The sequence below is a fragment of the Mus pahari genome, chromosome 13 (assembly GCF_900095145.1).
Source record: "Mus pahari chromosome 13, PAHARI_EIJ_v1.1, whole genome shotgun sequence".
Lineage (NCBI taxonomy): Eukaryota > Metazoa > Chordata > Mammalia > Rodentia > Muridae > Mus > Mus pahari.
Window position 1 is genome coordinate 25,601,740 of NC_034602.1, and position 22,176 is coordinate 25,623,915.

The following is a 22,176-nucleotide window of genomic DNA, read 5'->3' on the forward strand; positions in this document are numbered from 1 at the left end:
TGACATTTCTAACAGTTTGTCCTTACAGCTTCACTGCATGCATCTCTCTCCCTCCAAACATGCAGAATAAGGTAACAAACCTCATCTAGTAGGTGAAAAAAAAAAAAAAATCCACTGATTGGATAACTAAAAATGGTAGGAAAAGGTTCCTATTTTAACATCAATTAGTTTGCCACAAATTTATTCTCAGACCTCAACAAGACCAGTACAAACCCAAACCCTGCTCCAACAGAAAGGAGCAAACTGAAATTCTCAACTGGGCCGTCTACTTAAGTGACAGCTATGAATTTCTTTCTACACAGGTCCCTAGCAAGCCCTGAAAGGACTTGCTAGGACAGACGCTAGAGAGACTTGACAAAAACAGTGGCATATGTCTTTAATTGCTACATTCAGCAGGCAGAGGCAAGTAGAGCTCTGTGAGTTCAAGGCCATCCTGGTATACATAACAAGTTCTAGCCAACCAGAACTACATAGTTAACCCTGTCTCAAAAGAGAAAAGCTGCTCTTCAGTCTGAGTCACCAGACCACAAAGAGAATCAGGTAGGTTTTTGTTTAGCTCACAGGTTTTTGGTTTTTTTTAACGTATAAGGATGTTTTGCTTGCATGTGTGTCTATGTACCACATGCATGCCTGGTGCCTACAGAGGCCAGAAGGGGGTATTAGGTCCTCTAGAACTGAAATTGCAGACAGTAGTACGCTGCGATATGGGTGCTAGGAATTGAACCCTGGTCTTCTGGAAGAGCAGCCAGTGCTCTTAACTCCTGCCCCATCTTGCCAGCTCCTATTACCAATATATTCTAGAAGTTAAGATTTATTAACTTCCAGGACAGTAATAATTACAGAGGCAAGGAAGCATCTGCGAATAACACCAGGTGGAGAGCGATAATAACGAAGATCATACTGGTGATGTCTTCCATATTCTTACCTGCTTTACCACCTGGTTAGGGTCTGACTCATGGCTTCTTATATAAGTTCCATCAACACACTTCCTCAAAAAGAAAATGTGTTCATAACATACTCCATAAAATAATCATTATAGGGGAAAGGCACTGATGTTCTATTTTTAACACCAGCTATAATTTGCAATCAGTTAGGAAAGCCCAAAATACCTGCTCTGCTAACAGTCCTCCATGGAGACACGCTCCACAGAAATGGAGTACCCTGAAGATACGGAAAAGCTTCAAACCCAACTCTTATTTCTTACCACTTCAGTCTCATTCTCAGAAACAGAACAGCCATCGTCTGAAGTACCTTGAGATTTTACTTCCTCTGACATAAAGGTATTATTTGCCTTACCACCTTCCAACCAATGCACCCACCCATCTCATCCTGTAATAGCAGGCACCTGCTCCAATTCTACAGCTCCATGGATCTCAGAACCACAGACAAACCCAGTAAATGTCAAGTAGCAACTCAGGCCACCAGGATAAAACCTACTTCATCAATGCCTTCTTCCTCATGAAAGGTGCGAGACAGGAAGAGGCAGGTCATGGTATCTTCCTTCTTAGTGAAGAGGATAAAATCCTTCCCAATCCGCATTGAGCCCCTGAAAGGGAAACAAAACAGATTATAGACTCAAAGCTCATCTGAAAAGGAAGCACACCTTCCAGGCATAACTGAAGCTGATTAGAAAGCTCTCCTCAAGACTCCCAGCAGCCCTTGTTCCCTTCCACTCAGGCAGCACCCCTTGCTGTGCCTTAAGAGTCTCTAATCCTTAGTCTATAACTTATAACCTCCTCCAGCAAAGTTCCCTTCCGTACAAGGGTTGCAGGTTACTCACAATCCCTCTAGAACATATTCACCAAGATGACAAGCCATGGGTTAGCTTCCTTCCCAGCTTGCTGGCACAACCCCAACAAAGGATCATGCTTGAGCTCCTACGTTCATGGGGTACTCTGACATTATCAAATTTCCCTCCTGCAGCTGACACTTTGAACTCATCATCATCTTTTGTGGCCACACCCTCTTCCTATCCTGCTGTTCCTTCACTAACACAAAATCCCTTCCTGTCCACTCATGAAATAGCAATACTGTCAAGTGTCAAAAGACCAGTCTCACAAGTCTTTCAAAAACCAGTATGACTGCAACACTTACCAAATACAAACGCTAATTTGAGCTTTAAAGATCAAGGCCTACATCCATGTCCAGTAACTCTAGCCATTCTCTGTCTCAGAATTGCTTTGCTATTTGAGCTTATTCTACAGCCTTGAGTTTGTCGTCAACAGACAAAGGTTTAAGCTTGGAGTAGAGCAGAGTGGTGGAACCTTTGCCTAGCATGGGCAAGAGTCTGGATTCAATCCCCAGAGTCAACGGAAAACAAAACTCATCTGGCAAAAGTCTAAATGGAATCAGTGGCTTCCTTCCTCTTAGGCCATGTTAATCCTTCTACAGAACAAGTAGAGACAGGCTTTTCCAGGCAGCCAGGGCAGGGCAGAAGTATGAAACAGCAGTACAAGGACTATCTACTCAGCAATGAGGCTATTTAGTTCCTTTTTTTCTGAGCAGCTTCTGAGTTTTATGGCTATTCTCTCATTAATCCTTACAACACTCCCGGAAAAGACAATGGTAGGGAGCCTCATTAATCTCTATATACAATCCAGCCTGGCATGCCAGGCATACAAATGAATGTCACATTCCATTTCCCAAGCACTCTCGAAAACTCCCAAGACAACTCCATAGATACCCTCAGGGCTGTCAATTATCTTTCCTGATGACAGGGCTCATTTTCCTTAAATTTCAGCATACTCCTTCCTTCCCTACAGCTTGTGGACAGCACTGCCCTCACTCAAATTCGACAAAACTTTCTTCACACTTTTTGGTTGTTTCTGTTTCCGATTATAGAGTCTGATTAGCAGAAACCCTAAAACATCAGCTTCCTTGCTCAATCTTATGCTCACCATAAATCACCTCATCTAACTTCTGAACTTTGAACACTAGATGGCTCCAATTCAATGAGACCTTTACAAAAACCTCCTGAACATGCTCATAAGTTCTAAGTTCCCTCCCAGTCTTCTAAGCACTCTCTGAGTTATGTTTTACTGGCTCCTGAGGGAGAATATCAGAAGTTAGAACCTCATTTTCTAGGTAGGAAACATCAGAAAGTTAAAGCTGAGTCTGCAAAAGTGATGGGTCTATCTCGACCTCAGTTTCATAGGTCTTAGATTACCTTTTCAGAATCCTCTAGGGGAAGTTTCCATTGTGATCACAGACTGGGGACTCTCAAAGCAGTAATAACACTTAATCCTTAACTATTTGATAAATATGACTATTTATAAGAAATCACAACGTTACTGACGAAATAGCTAGATTAAGATCTGAACCTTTGTCTGACCAAAGTGAAATGGATAATCACTTCCATTTTCTAATCAGAAAGATCTGGTTTGTGTCTTCACTCTCACAGAAACACCTGTATACTCTTAGGCAAGTCAATTCACTCCTATACATCTCATTTGAGAATGTTAATAAAACCCACCTATCACAGAGAAACCCTGTCTCGAAAAAACAAAAAAATAATAAATAAATAAAAATAAATAAATAAAACAAACCCACCTACCATAGGCTAAAATGGTATATGAAGTTTAGCACAGTACCTCCTGGTACATGGTTAAGTGCTCATTATTAACATGTGGTGCCAGTCCTGAGAAGAAATAAAAGCCCAGAAACCAAGCCCCTGGATGCTTTGGAAGCACTCTTCTCCACACCCAAGGCACAATGCACTTGAGGCCCAATCAAGGCTGTTGACAGATCAAACCACAACCTTTCTCAAATAAAACAACATGTTTCCACAGTAAGATTGGAACATGACTCATAATTCCACTTGCACAAACTCCAATTCCACTAAATCTTATTCCACTGAAAGGTATGTGTAGCTGGAAGTAAGTATTTCAGAAATAGAAATCCCTTTTCTCAGGGCTTTACTCCAAACCAGAACAACGCATTCCAAGCACTAAACAACTGGAAACCAAGGTCTGAGTGATCAATAGATTGAAGGTATTAGATGGATCTCCTCCATCCTTGCAAGATGCCCACACAAGACAGTTTGCTTCAGGAGAGAAATCCTGTGTTTCTTGTATTCATCCTGGATCCCCAGTGCCTGGCACAAGCACACTGATAACATTGTGAAGTGATGCCCTTGCCATCTCAGATATGCTCCAGCCCCAGAAGGGAACTACTCACACCCTCAACCACAGGATATAAATACTCAATAAGAGGAAAGAGACAGCTCTAGAGAATAATGTTTTAGATATTCATACTAATCAATATACTGAGCAATTTCAGCTAGACAGTTGGTTAACTACCCCCAACCACCATTCGGTTCTGACTCTCCTATTGCTTCAAATTAATAGACCTAGAGGAACAAAAAGGAAGACAGCAAGAATCCACCATCTGATTTTTGTACCCAGCCCTATGCCAGGCTCCCAATATACGTACGATTTTAATCCATTGCCATACTGCCCAATTTGAGTGGACTCAGGAGTTCTTTTGGCTGACTTCCCAAACTGGATCACACTAGCAGCATCACCTCAAATGGTTGACAAGAGAAAATAAAAAAATAGCATTACTTTCTCAGATCCCTCAAAGTTAGCAATATGAGTCAAGTTAAATACAAGCATGGCTGCACACCAGCAAAAGCTCTCTCCACATACGAAGGTAATCCTTGCTTGGCCCATCAATACCACCAGTGTCCCGTGTTGTTACGAGAACATGGTTAAGAGTCTCAGGGGAAGAAGCCTCAGTAGTTATGGCTCCAGGATGTTGCACAAGCTGATAAATACATTGTCAAGAGAAAGGTAATCTAACTGATTTCAGGTTGACATTCATGTTATCCAAACACCTCCCATGTTAGGACAAGACCCGGCAAACATACAGTGTAATTAAGCCCGAGATGTTGCAACAGGCTTTTCATTCCCCAGATGGATCTTCTAGCCACAAGAGTGAGGTCACAAAAAAGCAACTTTAATAGTAAATTGTTATGCTCCACAAAAGAAACAATCATCATATAACCACTTACTCGGATCCATTCCTGCTCCATCATCCAAAAAGCAAAGCATAAATCCTCCTCGAAGGTCCTCCCGCCTCTCTATAAAAGAAGAGGCCACCATTACTTGGCTGTTACCACTACTAGGGCGACAGCCTGCGTATGAACAAAAGGTGATCCAAAGTAAAGCCTGGTAAAAAGAGTTAGGTTCATTCTAGTTTCTTCTAAAAGTACCAAGCTAATAGGAGTTAAACTTTAGGGTCCTTGAGCTTGTTTGGTGCTTTCTAACTCACAACAAAGCTTCCAAGAATTTATTGGAAGGGGCCAGTATTGAACCACATTCAAAATTATTGAATATGCATATTTTTTATATATGCATATCTTCTCTCTTTACATCTACCCAATGCCATGGATCTCAAGTCATTTAAGTAGTCTATTATGTACTATGCCTCATCAACTTTTCAAACTCAACAGGATATCTTCCTTTGTGATTTAAGTCCGAGGTAACATTCAAATGATGATGCCAGATGGAGTCTGAGTATAATGGTGGCAGCTGCCACTACTCTGTCTATATATGATCACTACTGACTAAATGCAGATTGTGTCACATCCTTTCCTAGATACAGGCCCCTGGAAAAAATTCATGATTTAAGACACAGGTTCTGGGCTAGACCTGCCAGGTCAGAACTACAGTCCTCTAGCAGTTAAGATACATAGCAGCTGTGGCAGGGCTTCATGGCTAACAGGAAGAAGACACAACAGACTGTGGCCACCAGTAAGTAGATGAATTTTCTTAGTAAGCGTCATATGCAGTGCCAAGTGGCAACTCATAGCAGGTCGTAATAATGGAGAAAAGACTCTCAAATAAGGAAGAAGACCATACCAAGTTTCAAGGTGTCCTTTAACTCAATGAAGTCTACATAAACAATGGAAATCAGATCATAGATATAAAACAGAGAAGGGAGTGAAGCATAGAAGCAGGGAACCCAAACAAACCACTAGCATCCATCTCCCAAGTAGGGATGTTGTTCATGGGCTCAGCACAAGAATAAAAGTTAATAAGAACAAAAGTAGACTAAAAAGGAAGAAGTCTGTATAAAATAATCTAAGGTCAAGCCCAAGGCTACTTTGGAGCGTACTCCCTAAAGAAGAGTCATGTTGTACAATTATCTATCCTGACAAATCTGTTTTAAACGTTTTTTTTTTTTGTCCTTGCCTCAGGGTGAAACTAAATGAGTCATGACTACTCTCTGCTAAATAGACAAACTAATATAAATTAAAATACTATTTTAGATGGAACATAAACCACAGAGATTTTCAAGTCTCACTGCATGTTCAGGAGGCTGAGCCCTCACTAAAACGGCTCTTCAGAGTTCCAGAAGAAGGCTGTTCCTGGAAACCCCTAGCAGATGAGACCACTCCTCCCTGAGGTACTAAGTACCTCTCATCAAAATCTAGATAATCCAAGTGAAGTATGGCAAGTAGGAACAAGGGTTTTTATTGTTCCTGTCTTTAAAGTATTAAAAGTTTTCCAATTTTTCCATCTACAAAAAGCAGTGTCACATGAAGATTGGAACTGGGTAAGGTAACTGGGTAAGGTACAGAGCATGATGACAGCACTGTCTTAGCACCTGCCCAGAGATGTATATTATGCATACTAATGTATACTATGCTATAAAATTATGTGAAGACTTATTTGGGATTTAAAAACTGGAGCTAAATGTGTTTGAAAAGTCCCAAGGCCACCGAAACTCCTTGAATAATTCAAGATGTTACTTTCTAGGCCCTTGTGTTAGGGTAAGACTGCCACACTATTTCAGCAGTTAACACTTCAACTGTGGGTTCGAATTCTCCTAGTTCAATTTATCTCAATTTTTTTTCCCTATGGGGAGAGTGAATTGTTTTTTTTTTGTAAGTTTCTTCATGCAGCTTGTAAGTACTGTCTGACCGTAGAGCCCAGGTTGGCCTTGAGCTCTTCACACAGCAGAGGTGACTGAAGTGAGCCTCCAGCCTCTCTCCCCAGAGGGTTGGGGTTAATGGCATGTACCACAATGCCCAGCTTCTTACAGTCATGACAGTTCCCTCGAGGTCTAGTTATCTGTCTGTAACCCTCTGTAGCGTGCTGTTTCTTCAATTGGATATTAGGTTCTTAGAGCAAAGGCTTCATCTTACCCTCTGGACTTTTCTCAAAGCAAAAAAGAAGCACACTAAGCACTCCGTTTATAATCTAATTTTCCTGGATTTACTACTAAAACTTACCTAATGAAGGTGGGAGAAGGGAACAAAGATGATCTTTTCTTTATAAGAACTCAAGCTATGAGGATGTGTTCCTTCAATATCACTTGAATTAGAGGCTCATTTTTCTTAATCCTCTGGATAATTGTTTGAATATTCACTGTTTCTCTGAGAGGTAACTGTCAGCACTCCTACAAGCAAACTCAGCTATAGTTTGGAAAGATGGCACTATGTAGGAAATTTAGCAATCATCATCCTGAAGTCTCTTACTATACTACTTTTTTTCTTTTACTTTCATCTAAGACTAAAAAGCTAATTAGTGTGTCTCTGTTTAAAACCAAAAACAAATAACAATAACAAACCCAAAGTATTTCAACCACTTTGGCAGCCTTCTTAATAGAAGGCTTTCAGAATTTTGGCAGGATAACTAATATGTATTCTTTTCTCCAAATAATTTAGTCTAAATACTTCATCTTATCTAGAGAGTCTTCCTAATAATATAACGCTAATGGTTCTATGTTTTATTCCCATTTATCAAGTGATTCCATGAAGGGTTATCTGATAACTGTATTTTCCACATAAACTCAGACTTCCAAAAGCTAGACATGTTGCTCAAACTATGACCAAAAACCTTTCAGAGTTCAGAAAAGAGTATCAATAAAATATATCACCTTAATCAAACTGGATTTAAGAATGGATTTCAATTCTATTTTTCAAGGTTTTATATCAAAATGACTAAAAAGGGTGTTGCTATAAATACTGAATAGGCAGAAAAAAAAATCTATTTAAAAAGTAAATTAAGGGCTGGAGAGATAGCTCAGTGGGTAAGAGCACCAACTGCTCTTCCGTAGGTCCTGAGTTCAAATCCCAGCAACCACATGGTGGCTCACAATCATCAGTAATGAGATCTTACACCCTCTTCTGGTGTGTCTGAAGACAGCTACAGTGTACTTAGATATAATAATAATAAATATATAAATCTTTAAAAAAAAAAAGTAAATTAAAGGTCAATGGTAATGACTACAAACTCATTGTTACGATCACTCAGCAAGAAAGATGACCTTAAAATGTAACAGCAGAGCCAATTAAGTAAAACAGCAGAGGCTGTCACAGTGTCCAGTTTTAAGCCTAATACTTCAAAGAGAGGGTCTATGAGTTCCATTCCAGGTAATACCAAATGTAATCAAGTTGAATCCAGAAATGGAGAGCAAAGTTGTGCGGGATTTTCTGCTTGGTTTAAAATGGGTGGATCCACTTCTAGTCTAGACCTTTGAGGTAGAAAGGCATCTGACTTTGATCTGAATCTTGCGGCATAAACATACACCGTCAACTTGGGCCACACCTTCTGCCTGGAAGCCTACATAAGGACTTGGAAGACAGAGCTTTTGCTGACTTTTGCCCTGACTGATATAATTTTGGTACTAGAAGTAGTTCTAGAACAACAGAAGTGTATGGATGAATCTTTTAAGTATCTGTAATTGGCTTTTCAATTAATCAGCACCTACAATTACCAAAGCCTCTCCAGCTACCCTGTCTCCTAGGAGATGGAAGAGTACTAAAAGCCCATGGTATGAACTATATTACAAACTTATGGAGATAAATGCATTTGACTATATTGATTTACCAACTGCGGGTAGTAGATGTGGTGACCCTGTATATAAAACTATGACAGTTTGGGGGAAGAAAGGAAAATGATAATGCTGGTTGGTTATGCAATTTATCTATGGATTAACTGACAAAAGATAGGGATGAGCTCCATGATAAAATCAGCTAACTTCTAGCATCTCAGAATATGGTGAAGGACAAAAAGAACTCAGTGATAAAAATTGACAGATGTGCCGGGTGTTGTGGCGCACGCCTTTAATCCCAGCACTCAGGAGGCAGAGGCAGGCAAATTTCTGAGTTCGAGGCCAGCCTGGTCTACAGAGTGAGTTCCAGGACAGCCAGGGCTACACAGAGAAACCCTGTCTCAAAAAACCAAAAAAAAAAAAAAAAAAGACAGATGTGCTTCAACAGCCTAAAAGTTTCTAAGTATGCCCTAGAAGAAAATCTTCTCTCCAGACACCACAGAGCTCAAGTTACGGGAAATCAAACTGAACCCCTCATTATAAGTTGGCAAAACAGTGAAAATTCAAGTCCAAGACTCAGAAGGTGTCTACAGTTAAAGTAAGAGCATTAATTGGTAGAGAATGGGATCCTATAACTTGGGATTGGAATGTGTGGGAGGATCCTACTGAAGCTGAGAACATTGAACCTTCCAATTCTCAAGGGTTTTTCACTTGAAGTAGTACTCTCAGCCTCACTCCTTAATACTGCCTTTTCACCCTTGACTGGGAAAATTAATCCCCCACTGTCTGCTAAACCAGCAGTGACTTTCTCTGAAGGAAAAATGGCTAAATTTATGGTTGTTCATTGATTCACAGGCTGTAGCAAATGGACTGGCTGGATGATCAGGAACTTGAAAGAGCATGATTGGAAAATTGGTGATAAAGACATCAGGGGAAGAAGTTTATGAGTAGATCTCTCCAAATGACAAATTATATGAAGATACTTCTGTCCCATGTAAATGCTCATCAAAAGGTAAACTCTGCTGAGAAACTCAGTAACCAAGTAGATAGAATGACCTGTCCTGTGGACAGTCAGCTTCCTTCTCCAGCCATTCCTGTCATTGCCAAATGGGCCCATGAACAAAGTGGCCTTGGCAGCTGGGATGGGATTATGCATGGGCTTGACAATATGAATTACCATTCAACAAGTGACCTGGCTACAGCCACTGATGAATGCCAGATCTGCCAACCACAGAGATTAACACTAAGGCCAAGATATGGGGTGACCAGAGACAGTAACCTGGTGCCGGGTTGACTATATTGGACTACTTCCTCTGTGGAAAGGACAACTTTGTTTCATACTCTGTACTAAAGTAGATACTTATTCTGGTTATAGATTTGCCTTTTCCACACATAATGGTTCTGTCAAAACTACCATCCATGGCCTTAGAGAAAGGCCTTATCCACCATCATGGTATTCCACACAGTATTGCTTCTGATCTAGGAATTCACTTCAGAGCCAGAGAAGGGCAGCAGTGGGTCCACAACCATGGAATCCACTGGTCTTACCATGTTCCCTACAGTACTGATGGAATAGCCTTTGGAAGACAGGGTTGCACTGCCAATTAAGTGTCAACAGCCTGGAAGGCTGTGGCAATGTTTCCATATGCTTGTAATCAGTGTCCAATATATGGTACAGTTTATCCAGAATCCATGAGTACCGGAATCAAGGGGTGAAAAGAGAATAATAGTTCCACTTACTATCACCACTAGTGAACCTACTATGAAAATTTTTGTCTCCTACTCTTGCAACCCTCAGTTCTGCTGACCTAGAAGTTTTGGTTTCAGAATGGGGAATGTTTTTACCAGGAGACAAAACAAACATGCCACTGAAGCTCAGACTTCCTCCTGGCCACTTTGGGCTTCTAATGCCTTTAAACCAACAGGCTAAAAATAAAAAATAAAAAATAATAGCATTGTTAGGTGGGATGATTGATACCAAATTACAATGGGGGAAACTGAATTGCTTCTGCCCAATGGAGGTAAGAAGAATTGTGTCTGGAGTGCAGAAGATCTTTTAGGGTGTCACTTGGTGCTACCAGGTCCTGTGATTAAGTCAATGGGAAATAACAACAGCTTAATCCAAGTACAGATCCTTCAGGAACGAAGATATGGGTCACTCCTCCAAGGGGAGGGGAGGGGGGAACAAGACCCAAAGAGGTGGTTGACAGGGGTAAAATACAATGGGTAGTAGAAAAAGGTAGTTATACATACCAGTTAAGGCCACATGGCCAATTACAGAAATGAGAATTATAATTGGCATAAGTGTTTTTATATTTTATTAAGAATGTGTTTATACAGGTATTTGTTTTCTTTCAATTTCCTTATCATGCAATATAACATCAATTAAGAAATATCAATGGTTATCATATTTAAGTTTGAGATACTAAAACAATGCCCCCAAGGGACATCTCCACCTATTCTTTTTTTTTTTTTTTGGTTTTTCAAGACAGGGTTTTTCTGTGTACCCTGGCTGTCCTGGAACTCACTTTGTAGACCAGGCTGGCCTCAAACTCAGAAATCCGCCTGCCTCTGCCCCCCAAGTGCTGGGATTAAAGGCGTGCGCCACCACCGCCCAGCTATCTCCATCTATTCTAAATGTATGAGTTTGAGGTTTTACAAGGGACAATTACATCATTTTAGGTGTAATTATGACCTTGTTAAATATATAATATGCTTGTAATTATATGTGGGATAGTTAAGATTTAGGTATTATTATGACCTGGTTATTGGTTTCATTTGTAAATTAATCACAACATAAAGAGAGATGACTTTGTGACAAGTTGACAAGGGTGGATTTGTGATGGCTGTTTTTTTTAATGTTTGTTTGTTTGTTTGTTTGTTTGTTTATTTATTTATTTATATGTGTGTACATTTATTTATTTATTTATTTATTTATTTATTTATTTATTTATTTATATGTGTGTACACTGTAGCTGTCTTCAGACACTCCAGAAGAGGGCATCATATTTTTGTTACAGATGGTTCTGAGCCATCATGTGGTTGCTGGTATTTAAACTCAGGACCTTTGGAAGAGCAGTCGGTGCTCTTAACCAGTGAGCCATCTCACCAGCCCATGATGGCTGTTTTTGACTGTCAACTTGACTACATCTGGAATTAACTGGAATTCAGAAGTAGAGGTCACACCTGTGGGGGATTTTCTGCTTGGTCTGAAGTGGGTGGATTCACTTCTAGTCTGGACCTTTGAGGTAGAAAGGCACATGAATTTATCTGGATCTTGAAGCAGGAACATAGACCTTTAATTTGGGTCATGCCTTCTGCTGGAAGCCTACAGAAGGACATGGAAGACAGAAGCTTTTGTTCTTTGCCTGTTTGCTCTCAGCTTGCTAGCACATTCATTCTCTCACTGCCATTATAACCTACCTTTTTGGGATTCCAGTGTATACTGAAGACTAGCTAAGATATCCAGCCTTGTAGACTGAGAGACTACTAGATTCATGGACTTTTCTTCCACTCACAGCCAGTTATTGTTGGACTGGATTGTTGGATGAGGGGACTCCAATTAGAGTTAGAGTTGCAGCCTCTAAGTCATTCTAAAAAACCCATGTGTGTGTGTGTCTGTGTATTTCATTCTATTAATTTCTATTACTCTAGACAACCCTAATACATGGTCTTAACATCTCTATAAACCAATTACAAGCTATTTCTGCTACTTCAGCAACTTTTCAGGGAGGGACCTCTTCTATCAAGACTAGTGAGGGATTAATTCCAACAATATCTTGCCTTCCAGAAAGATGAGAAATACTGGGTCATTTTACTTCCCACTATTCTGTTCCACCACCCTCATAAATCTCCTAGTTTCTAAGACATATATGATCAGAACTGCCCCATTCCCACCTATAACATGAAGAAATTCTGCCATCTCCAGGCTGCAGAAACCACTTCTTAAGCACAGTAAAAAAAAAAAAAAAAAAAAAAAAGAGAAAGTTTAGCAATATAAGGTTTAAAGTCTGGCTTACCAGCATAAATGTCTATTCTGGTAGCATCAGCGTCTCTGCAAAATTAAAGGGAGATAAAAAACCTCTGAGATACAAATGAGAATGTGAAGTATCAATCAGCAAAATGCATAGTGCAATACATACTATTTTGAATTATTCAGCTATAGAAAAGCCTGTTTTGTTTTATTTTTTACTTGATCACACAATTTCCCTGATATATGTATGATTTCAAGCACTCCAAATTATTTAGGACACATGAAGGACCTGGATATATTATTAAAAATTTCATACATCCTAGTATCTCCATGTTCAAAATGTAGCCAAGAAAGACCTTGAATTTCTGATTCTCCTGCTTGAACCTCCTAAGCACTGAGAATACAAGTGTGCACTACCATGCTCAGTTTACACAGTGCTAGAGATAAAACACAGGATTTGTGCATGTTAGTACACATTCTATAACTTGTACTACATGCTCAACCACCCTGGATATATTCTTTAAAAGTTGATTTCACTGTAAAGACTGTTCATTAAGAATATTATATATGTACATGTACACGTGTATGTACATGTTCATATGTGTGAAGTTCCTGGGCATGTGAAGTATGCATGTGAAGTCCAAAGGTTGATACTGAGTGTCCTCTTTTCATTGCTCTCCATTTTTCCTTCTTTTTACATTTATTTTTTTTTAAAGCTTTGGGTTTTTTTTTTTTTTTATATTTTTTTTTAATTATGTAAGTACACTGTAGCTGTCTTCAGACATTCCAGAAGAGGGCGCCGGATCTATTTACGGATGGTTGTGAGCCACCATGTGGTTGCTGGGAATTGAACTCAGGACCTTCGGAAGAGCAGTCAGTGCTCTTAACCGCTGAGCCATCTCTCCAGCCCCCCTTTTTACATTTATTTAACGTGTTTTGTGCTAGTGTGCATGGTCATGGAGCACATGAGGTCAGAGAACAATTTGGAAGAGTTCTCTCCTACCATGTGTACTCAAAATGGCCATCAGCGTAGCAGCAGGCTGAGCCATTTTACTAAACCCTCTACCTTATTTTTACTGAACATGGATCTTGAAGACCCAGCTAAACTGGCCAGCCAGCAAGTACCAAAGAGTTTCCTCCTTTCCTAGCCTCAAGCACTGGACTTACAAGCATGCACTCTTAGGCCAGGCTTTTAAGCGTGTTGGGGACTCAGGTCTCATTCTTGAATGGCAGCCACACCCACAGCTCAAGCATGTGCAAGCACACACATGTACACACACACACACATACAAGATCAAATATTTGTTTCCTTCACTCACTTTACTGCAATCATAAAAAGATGTTTCAACATGTATTTTTCCTTCTTCCCAACACTGAAAAGGTATAACCCACCACAGACCTATGAAAAATTAGGTCTCATGACAAACACTTCAATAAACAAATCAGTTCCTGAGCCCACAATCCTATCTTCCCTAATCTTAAAAGAAATCTCATTAGATTTCAGCAATCAGTTGAAGTCAGACAAATTTGTCATAAATAATCTCTTTAAAGGCATGGAATTACATTAGTATAGTTCTAGTAAGTATAGACAGAGACAGGCACACTTTCATTGGTTTTAAGTGAAAAAAAAATCCACTAAAAATTCACACAGCTCTGGAGACATAGATCAGTGGTAGAGTATATGCTTAGCACATAGAAGGTTTGGGTTCAATCCTAGCACCAAAACCATAAAGCAAAAAAGATATACATATCTGCATATGTACCTATTCTCAGAGGCATAAATGTGTTTTAACATATGAGGCTGAGGAACTGAGAACGTAGTTTAGTTGGTATAGTGCTTGGATGGACAGAATACTGGGCTCGATCCCTGGCCTAAGATTGGACATAGTTACGCAGGCCTCAGAACTGACTAATCCCAGTGCTCAGATGGCAGAAACAGGAAGTTCAAGGCCATCCTTAACAAAACACGAAATTTGAAGCTAGTCTAGGCTACATAAGATGTATCTCAAAAACTTATCTGCCATAGCGAAACAGCAGTGTTCCACTAAATTAATACGCAGCAATTTCAAACATAATTCCATTCAGTTACATTTTTTAACTGAATGGGAAAATTATAAACTAATCAGAATGAAAACAAAATGGGAATTTTGTAGTTAAACAATGTGTCATCTAGTAATTTCCATAAGCAGTACATTTCCATAAGGGGGTAACAAACATATATTAACAAAGGAAAAATAAAAAAGTATGATAACACATATCTATTATGTCAACACTCAAGAGACTGAGGCAGAAGGATCTTATGATATACAGTAAGACCTGTCTCAATAAAACAAACAAGTACTAACAGTATATGTCAGCTGAACAGACATTAGGAATTGTAAGTTCACTAAGGATGTTTCAAATTCTACTATCAACTATTATTACCCTCTTCTTCCTTCAGTAATTATCAACATTAGTCAATAAATAATGTATCTGAGTTTTAGTTTACATTCAATAAAACTAAGATGATATTTTCATAATATAAATATAAACAGAATCTTTGTTTGAACTAGTCTTTGTCTGTGAACAAACCCCAACTTTTATTTGGTCTTATACAGTAATATGTATATTCTTTTAACACTAGAACAAAATATGTGAATGCTGAAACATGATTCCTTCCACACACTGATGCTAACAATGGAAGATACTTGACCAGGCATAGTAGCACACAGCACACAGCACATGAGAGGAAGAGCTCAGAGGAGCTCTGTAAATTCAAAGTCACCTTAGATAATCTACATAGTGAGTACCAGACAGAGTTACATAGTGACAAACAAACAATCCACAACGGAAAATGATTAAAGAACATCCACTTGCAATAAAAACATGTATTTGGGAGAAGATATAAAACTCTGGCCTAGTTTTAAAGGCATTCAGTGGTATAGCGTCTTAGCAGCACAAATTAATATTATAACCTATGTGTCCCATCAGTTTGAATCTCCTATCTTAATTCCCTAGTTATCACAATTATCACGCTCTAATGCACAAGGGAGGATAGTTTGGAAGTGGTTAGTTTCCTATTTTTAGGTTAGATCACAAAGAGGAATGAATGAATTTAAGGTAATCAAGAAAAGTGTCAATTACTGTGCTAATAAAAATACTTCTTGCTAACAAGTCTCTTAGGAGTTACAACAAATTAAAAAAAAAAAAAAAAAGTTTTTCTCTCAAGTCCTCTGAGAGCAAAGATACTGATAATCCATAAAGTTTCCACTCTAAGCAATTACAGGCTAGAAGACTACATACCTTGCATTATCAACCAGTTCAGCAAGAGCACCAAATAAGAATTCATGAGTGGTTCTGAAACAATAAATTTTAAGAGTCAACAAAAGTATTATGAACTGAACATGAATCTTAAAGTTATAAAACATTTAAGAGGTTTTAGAAAAAAATCTCAAATCCCCGTGTGCATTACTAACTTCAAACTTCTCCATAACACAAGCCATTCTAGAGCTAATTCTCTCAAAGCAACTCCTGCCATTTGCTAGAAATATTTATTCTTACTATTTTTAATTAAAAAATCCACCTTAAAGAATCTTTAAATTTCCACATGCACTGTTAAAAGTAGTGATAGTTTTCCTGGGGGTGGGGGGTAATGACTTTCATTGTTTTAAGCACCTGTCAGTTTCTACACAGAAGGAATTATAAATATATAATCCTAGCAGTAAATAAATATCTTGAATTGTGAAAAGATATTGACTACTAAACCCAAACTTTCAGAAACTTCCAGGAGATAACCACTGAAGTTTCTATTTAAAAAACCAATTTCCCCCTAGATACCCAGAAGACCATGTCAAATTCCAGAAGACTTTGATTAAAAAACAAAAAAACAAAGGATCTAGACAAAGACTTGATTTTACCCAACATCTGAGAAAGTCAAAAATAAGTATTTGTGTTTAAAAGCTGTCCAAGAGGATGAGTTTTCTCTTTTCACTGGTACAGATCACACTTAGGAATTTATAAAACAAACTGTTAAAAGGTATGCTCAGGGCTGGTGAGATGGCTCAGCAGGTAAGAGCACTGACTACTCTTCTGAAGGTCCTGAGTTCAAATCCCAGCAACCACATGGTGGCTCACATACCCTCTTCTGGAGGGTTAAAAGACAGCTAAAGTGTACTTACATATAATATAATAAATACATATAATAAATAATAAATCTTAAAAAGAGGTATGCCCAATTTACCCTGTCTTAATTCATGTATTTTCTTATAATAGTCTTCATTAAACATAAAGTAAAAGAGGTCCACAAAGAACCATCCAGAAAAACAGCTTGACTTTCAAAGGAAATAGAAAAGTAACAGACACAAACCATAATCAATTTTCATAAATTATTCTTGTTTTTTTCAGTTTCAGTCAATAGTCAAGATAACATTTTCTAAAAAATTTAGATTGAAATAACACTAGTACCTAGCATTTAAGATCACTTATTATATTGGTCTAAAGAAATTATAAACCATTAGTTTATAAAATCTCCTAGCTGAACTATCCAGGAAAACTAATTTTTGTTGCCAGGCGGTGGTGGCGCATGCCTTTAATCCCAGCACTTGGGAGACAGAGGGGGGCTGATTTCTGAGTTCAAGGCCAGCCTGGTCTACAGAGTTCTAGGACAGCCAGGGCTATAGAGAGAAACCCTGTCTCAAACAAAAAAGACAAAAACAAAACCAACTGATTTTTGTCAGTTACTCTTCATTTTTTACTGCAAAATTTTAATAAGTAAAAGTATCACTTGCTAGAATTTTTATAAGAAATTTTCTCCCATGGGATCAGTGAATATATCTGTTGTTAATCCAAAGGCAGTAGGACGAGATATGTTGTAGCAAGACACAGACTTTTTTTTTTAATCACCAATTCACTTATGGAATGAAGTTCAAATTCTTCTGGCTAAAATCCAAACATTATTTGACCTGGAAAAATCAAATTTCTAAAAGAAACCTTGTCTTTAAAAGTCATCTCTTTATTATAAATAAGTGTCTACAAGTTATGGTAGCAATGCCCATATTTCCACAAGCCTGTAATCTTGTATCACTCAAGAAACAGTAAGAACTCAAGGCCTTCCTAGACTGTGTAGCAAGATACTGAGCAAAAAAAAAAAAAAAAAAAAAAAGGAAAAGAAAGAAAAAAATTAAAGAAATTTCAAATTTTAAACCTATGGGTTGAACTCCCCCCAAATAATTGGAAAACACAAATATTTATATTATGATTCATCACAGTAGCAAACTAACAGCTATGAAGTAGCAATAAGGATAATTTTATGGTTGGAAATCACCACAACATGAGGAACTGTATTATTAAAGGGTTGAAGCATTAGGAAGGCTAAGAGTCTAAGGCACAGCATTTGTCTAGCATGTCTAGGTCTTATACTTAGCCCTCACCAAAAAGAGAGGCAGACAGACTGACAGATTAGAAAATTAAAGTGAATTGTTAAAGATAATGTAAATTAAAAATCAACCTAGAAACAGAGGCTCAGTTTCTGAGCACTTGCCTAGGTTAGATCCCTAGTACGGCAAAAAAAGACAAAAAGTCAATCTATAGCCAGGCATTATAGCACACAACTGTAATTCCATAGGGCCAAGGGAGGATAATGACAAGTTTTAGGCAAGCCCAGGCTGTATAGCTAGATCTTATCTTTACAACAAAATTAAGAGGGGACTCTAGCTTTGAGCACTGGCTATATACTGTCTTCTCTGAGGTGCAATTGTTGCTAATTGAATTATCCCAATACTTTACCACAATGACTTGAAATATAGTCAGCATTGGCAATTCCTGATAGTCTCTACAGACACTTAAATTATTTTTTAAGACCCAAATATTTGTTCTCAAGTTTTCAGTCATCTATCTTCCTGTTTGATGTAAGCCTGAAAATTATATCAGTTTTCTATACAATCCAGAATGGATATGTAGAAATATAAAATAGCCAATTCTATTTTTAATAATTTTCATTTATTTAAACAAAAACATAGTTTTAATATCCATCAATGAATCTCAAAAAAATTAGCCTCTGGAGTACAGTAATAAGACACGTCAGAATATATTACCACTTCACTTATAAAATAGAGCTCAAATTTTTCTGTCTTAAGAAAAATTATATTTCTGTGTTGGGGAATGTAGTTCAGTTGGTAGGGTACTTGACTAACACGTACAGCATAAAACTAGGTATGGCGGCACATACCAATAACTCAGATGTAAAGGCAAGAAGATAAGGTCAATGTCATCCTTGGCTACTTACCAAATTCAAGGTCAACCTGGACTATGTGAGACCTCGTCTCAAGAAAAAGAAAAAGAAAAAGAAAAAGAAAAAGAAAAAGAAAAAGAAAAAGAAAAAGAAAAAGAAAAAGAAAAAGAAAAAGAAAAAGAAAAAGAAAAAGAAAAAGAAAAAGAAAAAGAAAAAGAAAAAGAAAAAGAAAAAGAAAAAGAAAAAGAAAAAGAAAAAGAAAAAGAAAAAGAAAAAGAAAAAGAAAAAGAAAAAGTTTCTGACCTTTAATTGTAAAACTGTAAATAAGAATTATGGGGAAAATTATAACACCCTTTTCCATAAGAACAAAAAAATACCATAAGCACTAGGTCCAATTGTTCCATGTAAAAACGAGACATTTAGAATCCAGTAAATGGCTATTAAAAAGGCAAGCACAAAGCACATCTGTCTAAAATATCACTATACTCTATGCAAAGTTTAGAAATGTGGATTATACATAAACTCTAAGAAAAAAATAATTCCCAAATTTTGTTGCTACCAGTAACAGCGGTAACAGTGGTATTTTATACATGTGTACTTCAGGTAAGCTAACCGACATTAAAATATTGGTAAGGAGTATTTTTGTATAGTAGTACATATTGTTAAAGAGCCTTGGTGTTCTTGGTAAAATCAGAAACAATGCTCAGAATCTCAAATGACAGGAGCCTATAAATGCTGAAGCCATTGTTCCAAATATTTCTTAAAAATCGTAAGAACGCACAAAAATGCAAGTTTCCTTTTTTTGCCAAATATTTCAAAGGGTACATTGTAGCTAGCATTTTAAAAAGACATAAATATTTTTAAAAATAAAAATGGTTGTAGACATCTTTAATCCCAGCACTCAGAAGGCAGAGGCAGGTGGATCTCTGAGTTTGGCCTAGTTTGTATAGTGAGTTCTAGGATAGCTGAGAATACACAGAAAGACCCTGTCTCAAAACAAAAACAAAAAAACAAAACAAAAAAACCCCCACACATGCATACACAAAAAACAGAAACAAAAATGAAAAACAACAACAACAAAAAAAAAACCTTTATAGACCTAAGTTTCATTTGCACATTATCCAAAGCCAACTAATTGGTAAAACACAAAGGCTTTTTATAACCTGATACTTTCAATCATGATTTTACACGTATGACCCAGAAAAAATAGTTTTCCAACTCAGCATTTCCAACAACAAACTCACATTTTGCTTGTTATATAAAGAAAATGATTTCTCTATTTAGTCAACCTGAATTTAAACCAAAAAGTTATCCATAAGTTCAAAGCCATGAAATTTTTTGCTGAGTTTTCAAATTTGTTGACAATAGATAATTGCCTTGACTGGTAGAAAATAAAGCTAGTGGCATACACCTTTAATCCCAGCACTAGGGAGACAAAGAAAAGCATGAATCTCTGACTTCCATCCAAGACAGCCAAAACTACATAGTGAGACCTTGTCTCAAAAGGAAAAAAAAAGTGGAGGAAGAGGAAGAAGAGGAGGAGGAGGCAGCGGTGGTGGTGGTGGCTGAGAAATTCTGGAATCATTTTATATTCAAATAATGTGGGTATATACACAAACACAAATATATGGTCAACCTCTATTTCAGCAGGCTTGTAAGTCATATGAAATACAGAAATCTCCAATTTGATTAGGTCCCTGTACATTCATTTCTCACACTGATAAAACTACCCAAAAATACCATATGCCAAAGGTTAAGTCACAGAATGTTCCAAGAGTAATAGATATAAAAAACTGTCATCTTGGCTCAATGGTTAAAAGCACTGACTGCTCTTCCAGAGGACCTGAGTTCAATTCCCAGCAACCACATGGTGGCTCAACCATCTGTAATGGGATCTGATGCCCTCTTCTGGTGTGTCTGAAGACAGCTACAGTATACTCATATACATAAAATAAATAAAACTTTTTAAAAAAAACTGTCATTTGAAATTAAACATTATACTCACTTGACTACATAAAAGTATATCAAATCAAATGACTTAAGATATGCACCTTATATCAAAGGAACATTACTACCACTATACCAAGGATGCCAGGCACAAAACCTACCACCAAAGAGGAAGATTCCTTTAATTGGAAAACCCTAACTTGTATCTCATAAAAGGAAGTGTATATCAAAAGAAACTAGATTTTTCAGGCTGTCATGAGAATTTGTAGCCCGTTTCCATCCTTGATACAAATATAACTAAGAATAACCAACAGTAAACATCATAGGATTTAATTTTCACAAAAACTGAAACCTGTTTACTCTCTCCAACAAATACATCTGAATGTATCTGCTTAGATACTAGAGATGGCTCAGTACTTTAGAATACATACTGCTCTTACAGAGGACTCAAGTTCAGTTCCCAGTTCCTTCAGTTCCCAGTTCCCATACGGTGGCTCACAAACATCCCTAACTCCAGTTCTAGGGGACCTGATGCTCTCTTCTGAACTCTGTAGGTATTAGGCATGAATGTGGTACATATTCATACATACAGTTAAACAGCCACATAAAAAATATTTTAAAACCTTATCTAATGTCTAACACCAATGACAGGCTACATTACATAAACAATATAAAGAAAATAATAAACACCATTTGACTATTATATGGCATAATCTTCAAACACTAACATATTAGTTCCATCTTACAAATGAAGAAACAGAAGCTCAAAAAAGCTGCCCTGTGCATATGTATGGAAAAGCAGCATTCAAATATAGAGTTTTCAGGTTTCTAAGCATAGGCTTTTCACAAAACCATAAAAATTTCTACTCTCTAGTCTGGGCTCTGCTTGCAAGTCTACATAAAGAAAAATAAATAAAATACTGTTAACTTCACAATTCAAAATATGGTTAATACTGTAACATCTGAAATTGGCATTTTTAAGATTTTTAACAGAACAAAGGAGGTACGGTAAGATCATCTTTCCTTCTCTGGAGTTGATTTGTTAACCCATTCTACTATTCTACTATTCCAACATATAAAAAATTTTAAAGTTTTATTTTTTTTAAGAATGAACTTCCTATCAAGTTATAATGACAAAAACAAAAACAAACAAACAAAAACAAAACAAAAATCTAACTGTGGCCCATACCAGAAATCCCAGCACTTAAGAGGCTGAGGGTATGAGGGTCCAAGCCAGCCTGGGCTACAGTTAAACACTGACTAAAAG

General features: G+C 37.6%; 1 protein-coding gene across 2 annotated transcripts in view; it reads right to left on the bottom strand.

Annotated features, from left to right (window-relative positions):
* The window catches only part of Morc2 (MORC family CW-type zinc finger 2), a 42,250-nt gene that overhangs the window by 16,739 nt on the left and 3,335 nt on the right, over positions 1-22,176 (bottom strand). For both annotated transcript variants that reach the window (XM_029545430.1, XM_021210242.2), the window contains exons 2-6: positions 16,037-16,090; positions 12,801-12,835; positions 5,012-5,080; positions 4,432-4,522; positions 1,438-1,546 (exon numbers count right to left, since the gene is read on the bottom strand). In XM_029545430.1, the coding sequence (XP_029401290.1) occupies positions 1,438-1,546; positions 4,432-4,522; positions 5,012-5,080; positions 12,801-12,835; positions 16,037-16,090 (358 nt within the window). The remainder of the gene's footprint in view (positions 1-1,437; positions 1,547-4,431; positions 4,523-5,011; positions 5,081-12,800; positions 12,836-16,036; positions 16,091-22,176) is intronic.